This window comes from Hypomesus transpacificus, chromosome 6 (genome assembly GCF_021917145.1).
Source record: "Hypomesus transpacificus isolate Combined female chromosome 6, fHypTra1, whole genome shotgun sequence".
NCBI lineage: Eukaryota > Metazoa > Chordata > Actinopteri > Osmeriformes > Osmeridae > Hypomesus > Hypomesus transpacificus.
The window spans coordinates 11,479,181-11,489,401 of record NC_061065.1 but is presented as its reverse complement, the minus strand read 5'-3'; the positions used below and the strand labels follow the sequence as shown (position 1 = coordinate 11,489,401).

At 44.0% G+C, this 10,221-nt stretch overlaps 1 protein-coding gene across 5 annotated transcripts; it reads left to right on the top strand.

The window, feature by feature from the left end:
* The first annotated feature begins 851 nt into the window (after window positions 1-851).
* Window positions 852-9,906, top strand: fdft1 (farnesyl-diphosphate farnesyltransferase 1). 5 transcript variants are annotated; one of them, XM_047022209.1, is made up of 8 exons: window positions 852-907; window positions 3,873-3,970; window positions 4,722-4,905; window positions 6,912-7,040; window positions 7,321-7,512; window positions 7,632-7,808; window positions 8,035-8,187; window positions 8,351-9,906. In XM_047022209.1, the coding sequence occupies exons 2-8, from the start codon at window positions 3,879-3,881 to the stop codon at window positions 8,579-8,581; spliced, it is 1,158 nt and encodes a 385-aa protein (XP_046878165.1). In that variant the 5' UTR covers window positions 852-907; window positions 3,873-3,878; the 3' UTR covers window positions 8,582-9,906. The 5 variants fall into 5 exon arrangements, with proteins under 5 accessions (XP_046878165.1, XP_046878163.1, XP_046878161.1 ...); XM_047022207.1 differs by lacking the exon at window positions 852-907 and adding an exon at window positions 1,882-2,137; XM_047022208.1 differs by lacking the exon at window positions 852-907 and adding an exon at window positions 3,522-3,672.
* The last annotated feature ends 315 nt before the right edge of the window (window positions 9,907-10,221 follow it).

Genomic DNA, 10,221 nt, shown 5'->3' with positions numbered 1-10,221 from the left:
GATACATCCTGTCAGTTGAGTTCATGTTCAGTCATAAATTGTAGTAATAAACCTGTTTCACCTCTGAATGATAACATCTCGTCTCCTTCACTCTTTTATTTTTAGGTGATCTTTATCCAGTCACTGCATGTTGTTTATTAAAGGCTCTGGGCCATGCATTCTGAAAGAGGACGGAGAACTGAAACAGTGTAGATGTCAGAGAAAAACTACGATAACGTCCAGCCAATTGGTGTTTGTTATTATAGGTAGGTGGGTACTACATCATAAAACTGTGACTGTCATGAGAACACAGTAGGTGACAGTAAGAGCACATATACAGTATACATTAAATGGATAATGAGACTGAATATATGAAGAAATTACAGGGTAATAGCTGGTCTACTGATTGTGATTAACACATAGGAAATCCCATTTCTTCAACACCTGGATGCCCTTGATTAAGGCATCAAGCTAATAATTGTTTTCTTTTTTTGTGAGTGATTGAATAGTACTGAGGATGTGTGTTGACTGACTCCCTCCCCACACATACACCCCCACACCATGGTACAAGGTTGGTTGCTTTAGGTTAGCAGCTCTCCAAACCTGTTCCTGGAGTGCTACCCTGCTGTTACATTCCAATCATATTACATTATGCCCTTCTGTAGGTTGACATGCATAGATTTCAATGACTGTGTGTGTGCATCCCTAAAGATGAAACTATTTGAAAAATCTCTACACACAAACAGGGGCGTGTAAGGTGGAGGGGTGTGACAGAGAGAGAAGTTATTTTACAAAATGACAGTAAAAGAGAGAGAGAGACAGAGAGAAAGAGAGGGGAGTGGAAGGAAATGACGAGAGAGGAGGAGGGGAGAGAGTGAAGTGCTCCCGTGTATTCTTACATAGTAAGGGAGTCTACACCATACTACAGGTCAGTGTGAGTAAAGAGAGTGTGTGTGTGTGTGTGTGTGTGTGTGGTGTGTGTGTGTGTGTGTGTGTGTGTGTGTGTGTGTGTGTGTGTGTGTGTGTGTGTGTGTGTGTGTGTGTGTGTATGTATGTATGTGTGGGAGAGATTTCAGGTGGGTGGTGTGTGGGTTAGAGAGATACATTGTGAGAGAGAGTATGTCAATTAGTGAGTGAGTAAAAGAGAGAAAGAGAGAGAGAGAGAGAGAGAGAGAGAGAGAGAGAGAGAGAGAGAGAGAGAGAGAGAGAGAGAGAGAGAGAGAGAGAGAGAGAGAGAGAGAGAGAGGTTCAGGTACACTCCTAGAGTTCTGGTAGCCAGGTAGTCCACTAGATACTTAGCTAGCAGAGGCACAGCTTATCTGGCACTTAGCTGGCCTGCCCTGGATCCAAGCTCAGACATCTGTACTGGTGTAATCCATTACTGTCAACTGCAGCACGGTTGCTTTTTTTCTGTGGCCTCATTGGTAAATAAAAGTAAGCCTCTTTGAAAGTCAGCGCAGACTTCATTTTAATATTGTTCATGCACAGTGACAATGCATGCTATTTTTTAAAGGTGCCATCAAGACTATAGAAAATATTTACACTGCCACATAGATTCAATAGATTCGGTAAACACAAATCTATTTAGGGACAAGCATGAATTCTAATTCAGAATAAATATAACAAAATAACACACTCAATAAACAGAACTCCAACAGACAACAAGGTGGTTGTTCAGACTGAAAGGTTTAATGTACAGTCAGTGTGACAATGTGACATAAAAATGTAATGGGTTGACTCCGGTTTCCTCCACTACAGTACGGATGGTCTCTTCGGTGATGCACGGAGCCAATCAAATCCCTTGGTTTTCTTGGGGCGGGGCATCACCCCAGACGCTTTCGTTCTTCACTGGTCGCTTAAAACTGAGCCCATGCTCTTCTAAGCCAATTGAAGCCGTCAGCCGATCTTACGACTTCTTGTAGGCTACAAAGGCGATTTCATATCGGCTGCGTAGAGTTTGAATGGGATAGAAATTGGCAGGTCTTTTACACACACCTGGCCAGGAAAGGCTTTCAGTACAAACGAGCATCCTTCGCTCTCAACCACTTAAGACACAAACATGGACATCGTGAAATCATTAGGACACCCAGAGGAAATATTCAACCTGTTCAAGTTTAAAATGGGGGGCTGCCGCACTGTAATGCCTAAATTGGACTATGTGAGTAGAAAGGACCTCTGGTCTTCCTCAAACTGTTGCTACGAAGCAAATCTAACTTATGTACAGTGGTACACCATGTACATCTGTGATCGGCTACAGCTCACTGAAGTTGCATTAAGTACGGTCTCTAGAATAAACGATAGACAGTAGGCTAGTCTATTACACTTAACCCTAGGCTAAATGTGTCCCGTTTAACTTGGCTATACAATGCACTAGCATCACATACAGGCTAGCTTACTGCAAAGCTAGTCATGATTCTCCCAAAAGGGAACGGGAAATGAAATTGCGTCAAGACGGATAATATCAGCCGAAAAACCTTGCATGTCTTATGTTCTTCAGGTAACATACTATAAAGACGCAGTATTTGCGTAACATAGAACACTGGAAAGTATCCAAGCCTATACAATAAAGACGTGACTATTATAGTGGTTGAGACCCAGTACTATGAATTTATTAAATCACATATTTCACCGGCGTTGGTCCACGTCAAGGGAGAGGATACTCGGTGGCTGGGATTTATGCCTTAATGAGCTTTGAGAGTTCACTGTAGGGAAAAGATGCTGTGCGCATGTTTGACTATTAACTCCCACCGTTAACCACTCGGTTTGAACTAGAAGACCCCTGTCATCACGTGTAGACTAGGCTATAAATCCACATGATGCAAAAACCTTGTTATGTAACAGTCCATATGAGTCAGGAGTTGAGGCTCAGCTGAAGAAAAAACGAAGCTTGATTGACAGCAAGCTGTCACTATCGAAGTAAGAAAACTTAAACTGCAGTGTTTAAGTACACAGTGGCTAGCAGCATTTTCTGGCAATACGGGCAGTCGTAGGCAGAGCCATTGACATTTTCTATGGCTCTGGTAGTAGGCTACCTGTTTTTACCATTACCTACCGCAAGGTGGTAGCAGATTACCACTGCAAATCACGTAGACAACTCCCTTTTTTGCAGTGTTATGGAAAGTCTTGTTTTCAGGACATTTCTGATGTATGTGCATTATATTCAACCATGAATTAATGAACAATCATGAGTACATTTTTATAAATATCTTTTGGTGCTGCATTGAGTGGCAATTGCAGCGTCTTACGTGTGTGCAAGGTTAGGCCGACACGGCCTCCTCAAAGTCATTTCATGTGTTGTTCATGTGGTGCCTGCTAGGTGCTGCTGGCCTGCTTCCAGTATTTCAACAAGTAGGTTAAGAAATACTGTAGCTTGTGTGTTAGCTGAGGTGGGAGGGGCTCCTTACACTTCTTAACTGTAGGCAGCGCTGCACAGTTCCGCAAGTTCAAAGTGTATGTAGACTGACTTAATCACATTACTGTGGGTCGGATAGACCCATCCTTCCATTTTTCTCTCTACTCAGTAAGTGACGCTCCTACGCCGAGCACACGCTATTATTACGGACCTTCTAGCTTACAACACCCATGTCCTCTACTGCGCACTTAATGTTTGTTGTGGTTATGAATCATGAAGCTGTCCAGTTATTGAACATGAACGCCTGAGCGGTTTCATCCCTCTTATGGCCGGAGCTTGCTGTAAGTGTCCGGTCACCCTCTCGGTGTTCAAACGCTCGTTAACTGTCACGCCGCGGAGCCCTGGACCCGCCCTACGGTCAATCTTCTCCGGGGGAAGGCGCGAGCGTGGCATGCAGGAGGGATGTTGGGCCGCCCGGCCGATCCTGTTGAGAACCGCAGCTTCTTACAGACAACCCATGTTTCTCTGTTTCTCATGCCAGGACTCCATGAGGGACAGTCTGCGGACATGCTACCTCTATTTAAATCAGACCAGTCGAAGTTTCGCCGCTGTTATCCAAGCACTAGACGGAGAGTTACGGTAAGTTATTTGAGTAAAATTTCTAAAAAACGTCCCTTCAGGTACGGGGCGTGTCGCCATTATCCCTGGACAAGCAGTGGTCGCCAGAATAGGCATACTGTCAACCCGTTTGGACGCGTACACAACTTTAGACCGTTTTTGATTATTAACTTTGACCTTGAGTGCATTTCCTACCCTTAGATGTTTAATGTAGTTCTAATAAAAATAGCCTACTTCAAGTCCATGCCTCTGCACGCTTTAAATATGATTTAGTATCTCTATGTCTGTAGACAGAGGTACTGCTGTAAATATCTTGGGAGAGGGAGAGCAAAGGAATCAGATCACGTTATATCTAGGCCTACCCCCATTCACAGCACTACCACTATTTTAAGACCCTGTTGAGTTTACAAAAATGACACAGCTGTTTTGAAATCAAATCTTAGACAGTTTGTATACATGCATGCTTGTTCATGTATGTGAATGCAATTATTCACGTGCGTTTGAGGGATTTTGCTCATGTGTGTTTACAATTTCCCTTGACCTTTAGTAGATGAGGTCTGACAGCTGTTCTGAATGTTGTCAAGTTATTCTGCAGAGCAACCAACACTCGACCCCTCACTTTGCAGTGTTCAAACTTCAGACACTTCCCTGTATACTTTAAACGCATGCAAAAATACTTCTGCGTAATCATATCTATTAATTTCCCTCTGTCTCCCCCCTTACCTATTTCTCTCTCTACCTCTCACTCTCTTGTCTCTCACCTCCTCTCCAGACATGCGGTGTGTATCTTCTACCTGGTCCTGCGTGCCCTGGACACTGTGGAAGATGACATGAGCATCCCTCTGGAGAAGAAGGTGCCCATGCTCAATGACTTCCACACCTTCCTCTACCAGGCTGAGTGGTGCTTCAAGGAGAGCCAGGAGAAGGATAGGCAGGTCCTGGACGACTTCCCAACGGTCAGTGGACCCTTTCCATGTGACCCTGACTGTTTAAACTCACTCAGTGTAAATGTATTGTATTATACAGTGCCCTCCAAAAGTATTGGAACAGTGAGGCGAATTCCTTTATTTTTGCTGTAGACTGAAAACATTTGGGCTTGACATCAAATAATGAACGTGAGACCAGAGATCAACGTTTCAGCTTTTATTTCCAGGTATTTACATCAGGATCTGATGCACAACTAAGAAAATATCACATTTTGTTTGAATCCACCCATTTGTCAGGTGAGCAAAAGTATTGGAACAGATATACTTAAAACATATTTAAGTGAATAAGACTTAATATTTAGTTGCAAATCCTTTGCTTTCAATAACTGCAGCAAGTCTGTGACCCATTGACGTCACCAAACTTTTGCATTCTTCCTTTTTGATGCTTTCCCAGGCTTTCACTGTAGCCTCTTTCAGTTGTTGTTTGTTTTGTGGGGTTCCTCCCTTCAGTCTCCTCTTAAGCAGGTAAAATGCATGCTCTATAGGGTTTAAGTCTGGAGATTGACTTGGCCAGTCTAATACCTTCCATTTCTTGCCCCTGATGAACTCCTTTGTTGTTTTGGCAGTGTGTTTTGGGTTGTTATCTTGCTGCATGATGAAGGCTCTGCCAATCAGTTTGGTTGCATCTTTCCTTAAATTGGCAGACAAAATGTTTCTGTAGACTTCCGAGTTCATTTTGCTGCTGCCATCATGTGTTACATCCTCAATGAAGATTAATGAGCCCGTCCTAGAAGAAGCCATGCAAGCCCAAGCCATGACATTACCTCCACCGTGTTTCACAGATGAGCTTGTGTGTTTGGGATCATGAGCAGTTCCTTTCTTTCTCCAAACTTTAGCCTTTCCATCACTTTGGTAAAAGTTAATCTTTGTCTCATCAGTCCATAAAACTTTGTCCCAGAATTTTTGAGGTTCATCTCTGTACTTTTTGGCAAATTCCAGCCTGGCCTTCCTATTCTTCTTGCTAATGAGTGGTTTGCATCTTCTGGTGTAGCCCTTGTACTTTTGTTCATGAAGTCTTCTGCGAACAGTAGATAGTGATACCTTCACTCCTGCCATCTGGAGGTTGTTGCTGATCTCACTAACAGTTGTTTTAGGGTCTTTCTTTACAGCTCTCACAATGTTTCTGTCATCAACTGCTGATGTTTTCCTTGGTCTACCTGTTCGACGTCTGTTACTTAGTACACCAGTAGTTTTCTTCTTCTTCAGGACATTCCAAATGGTTGTACTGGCTATGGCCAATGTTTCTGCAATGGCTCTGATTGATTTTCCATCTTCTCTAAGACTCACAATTGCTTGTTTTTCACCCAAAGACAGCGCTCTGGTTTTCATGTTGTTTTCACCTCTGAATACAGTCAGCATAGACAAAACCTATCTTACCCAATCTGAACCTGAGTGTAGACATTCAGTGGTATTTATTGATTGAATAATGTATGTAATAGGACACACCTGGGCAACAAAACACACCTGTCAGTCATATGTTCCAATACTTTTGCTCACGTGACAAATGGGTGGGTTCGAACAAAAAGGTGATATTTTCTAATTTGTGCATCAGATCCTGATGTAAATACCTGGAAATAAAAGCTGAAACGTTGATCTCTGGTTTCACATTCATCGTTTGATGTCAAGCCCAAATGTTTTCAGTCTACAGCAAAAATAAAGGAATTGGCCTCACTGTTCCAATACTTTTGGAGGGCACTGTATGTATTTATACAGCCTCCCTTCAGGCCTCTGGGTAGATACCTAGTCGGCCTGCTGTAACAAATATGTGTTAGATGACAAGGGTCACTCACATCCTTCAGTTGTACCAGGTTCTTTCTAAACCGATTGTAAAAGACAGCCAGGCATAGCAAGTGTTAAACAGCTGTGTCTGACAGGCCCATGTCAGACACAGGCCCTGATTTAGGCCCAGACCTAAATCAGGTCTTCACCTGTCTCTCTCTCTCTCTCCCTCTGTGACCTCACCGTGAACCCTGCAGATTTCTCTGGAGTTCCGGAACCTGGGTCAGGAGTACAGGGCTGTCATCTCAGACATCTGCCACAGCATGGGGGTGGGGATGGCAGAGTTCCTGGAGAAGAAAGTAGGCTCCATGAAGGAGTGGGATCAGGTGAGTGTTGCCTCAGTGTTGCCTTAATGCTGCCAGAATGTTGCCTCAACGTTGCCAGCTAAATTGTCATTTAAGGAACTTCTCAGTCGGTAATACCCTCTCCGGAAGTGGGTTTGTGGTCCATATTTTTACCAAACCTAGACTAACATGTTGAGCTAAAGCCCCCTCCTTTATACGACTTCTGAACACTAGAGGCCTGTGCTGGGCAGTAGTTTGGTAGAAAGAAAATAGTTCCTACATGAAAGCAACGTTCTTCTCCCCTCCCTCTGTCCTTCCACAGTACTGCCACTACGTGGCGGGGCTGGTGGGGATCGGCCTGTCCCAGCTGTTCTCAGCGTCTCAGCTGGAAGACCCTGAGGTGGGCGGTGACACAGAGCTGGCCAACTCCATGGGCCTGTTCCTCCAGAAGACCAACATCATCAGAGACTATCTGGAGGACACACGGGAGGGGCGGCATTTCTGGCCACAAGAGGTACGAGCCGGACGATTTTGTTGGATGGCCAATCGCTTACTGATATGTAGGATATATGTAGGAATGTGTGTGTGTTTTTCCCCATGTGTATTCCTGTGTGTACCTCTGCCCGTGGACAGGCATGGAGCCAGTTCTCCTCTCGCCTGGAGGACCTGGCCCAGCCTGACAAGCTGCACTGTGCCCTGTCCTGCCTCAACCTGCTGGTGACTGACGCCCTCCGCCACGTCCCCGACGTCATTGCCTACCTCGGCCGTCTGCGCAACCAGAGCGTCTTCAACTTCTGCGCCATACCGCAGGTAGCCAATCACGGAGCCAGATAATAATGGGGGCGGGGAGCGGATAACGTTTTGTTCGGGCAGGCACACAATAGTTAACATTTGCATCACAGCGGGCACCCGTCATTGTTCACAAACAACAAAAATAGAAATTGAATTGACTATTTACCATCAGGTGAATTCTATTCCAGGTTTTCCAAACCAACCAACTTGTTTATTTCAAAGGTGTTGTTCCCCTTTTGTCCAGGTGATGGCAATAGCAACCCTGTCTGCATGTTACAACAACCCTCAGGTGTTCCAGGGTGTGGTGAAGATCAGGAAGGGACAAGCTGTTACACTAATGATGCAGGCAACCAATATGGCCACCGTGCAGAGCATCATAGCCCAATACAGCCAAGAGGTTTGAGTGTTTGAATTTGTCCCCTTCCAACATCATTCCCTCGCACAATAATTATACAAGGTCATCCGTTAAAGACTAGAGGGTATGGATGATTTCCTTTACAAGTTAGCTTTTTTTAATTACTGGATTCTCTCTGGCCTGTCTGACCTCTCTGTCCTTCCAGATCCTCCACAAGGTGTCCCTGTCTGACCCCTCCAGAGACCAGACTCTGCGTATCCTGAGTGGGATTCAGGAGAAGTCCTCCCTGTCCCAGTCCAGTCTCCCGTCCCGCACCCACCACCTCTCCCCCATGTACCTCTCTGCTGCCATGCTCCTCGCCGCACTCAGCTGGCAGTACCTCAGTACTGTAGCTGCTGCGCAAGCTCCGGGAACCTCCGACATGAAGGGACACTGAGCCTGGCTTTAGCCCAGCTCACCCTCATCCTTTTTGGGGGCACAGACTGAGAACACCCCCTCTCTCACTTCCTCTTGGAAGTCTTGTTCTCCTCTTGTCATAGGGATCTCCAGTCTCTTACCAAGCTGTCCTGTTCAAACCCACTGTACACTTGATGACCGAACGCCTCAGATCATTTCAAGTAGTATCTGCAATACTTCAAATACTTAAACTGTAAAGAGTGTTTGCTTGAGTCAGATGGATTGTGTTTGGTTTTGTTGGAATCAGCCAACTGGATCATTTCTGCCAGGCAAGACTTTTGGCCCTTGTTTGTTTGTGCCAGACAACGGAACAGGATTGTTGTGTTGGTATGTTTGACAGTGATGTACCGTAGTCCATCTTACTTCCTGTAACCCGCACCATATGAACAGGTAGTTAAATACAAGTGGTGATTTTCTTCCTGTTTATTTTTAAAATAAAATCTTTGTTTTTTAGGAAACCTACAAAACCTAAAACATTTTCCATGTTCCCTGTCAGGTTGAGATTTCAGAGCAATCGTTTGTTTATTTGTGGACATTTTAATGGATCTATTGATGTTTTATTTTGGATTTTATAAGGGATTTCCTTTAAAAAATACATATAATATATTATAGAAAGATAATATTATTCACACTTTCATAATTGTCAGTGTGATAGTGTGGGTTACACTTTCTGATGTGTCGGCGTGATTAGGAGACAAATCACACAAGCAAATACACATTCACAGAACAACACTGCTTTTCTTCATCTCAGTTCTTTAATTTGGTTATCAGTAGTCAGTCCTAATATAATATGTCATCTCAAAAGAATGCTTTTGTTCCTCATGTTTTAGTCTACATTGAAGAGGCCAAGTCATATTCACTGTTAATATGGATTCAGTTTCCTCTGATGAGACGACCTTTGGTCCAAATAGTCTTTGGTTTTGTTTGGGCAGTTTCCCACAGTAATCTTTGTTTACTCATGGGAAATGTGTGCAAACGTAACATTTACGTTTGCGCAGCACTTAAATCCAAGTTAATCTTTCTTTAACTTAAACTTAAGGATTCTTCCAGATGAATAGAAGATGAGGACGAGGTGAGGAAGTGACTGTATACTGGGTTTGGCTGGGGGACAGACAAGAGAGCATAGTAGAGAGTGCAGCGACATAGGAGATAGCAGGCTGCTAAGTGTCCTTAAAGCACAGCTTTTGGTGAGTAGAAAGACTAGACAACTTCATACAGAGCCAAAGGAGACTTATAAACATTGCTATGTAATGTGATCATTTGATTTGTAAATAATTTAACAAGTATATACACAATTAAAACCTGTGTGTCCCTGTGTGTTCTCTGGTTGCAGTGGGGGGATGTGGTTTTGCATGTTGATGTCTTGTTGACAGTATGATGAGGATTTGACAGTTCTCAGAAAGTCTGAGGAAGGCCATATCTCCAGCCGAACTTGTCACACTCCATCTAGTCCAAAGTCCCAGGATCAGCTGGGCTTGTGTCATTCTCCATCTAGTCCAAGGCTCCATGGTAAATGCACTGTGGCCAAGGCACTGGTGTTTTATCCTTTGGGATATAGATCGATATTGTCTGGTTTGATCTAACTTATACCTAACTAACTACCTAACTCCTTCCTCATTA

Excerpts from the sequence above, each read along its gene's own strand:
- fdft1 (XM_047022205.1), top strand. The coding sequence starts at position 3,657 with ATGGCCGGAGCTTGCTGTAAGTGTCCGGTCACCCTCTCGGTGTTCAAA. Across the intron at positions 4,906-6,911 it reads TCCTGGACGACTTCCCAACG|ATTTCTCTGGAGTTCCGGAA; the intron begins GTCAGTGGACCC and ends TGAACCCTGCAG. Across the intron at positions 7,041-7,320 it reads CCATGAAGGAGTGGGATCAG|TACTGCCACTACGTGGCGGG; the intron begins GTGAGTGTTGCC and ends GTCCTTCCACAG.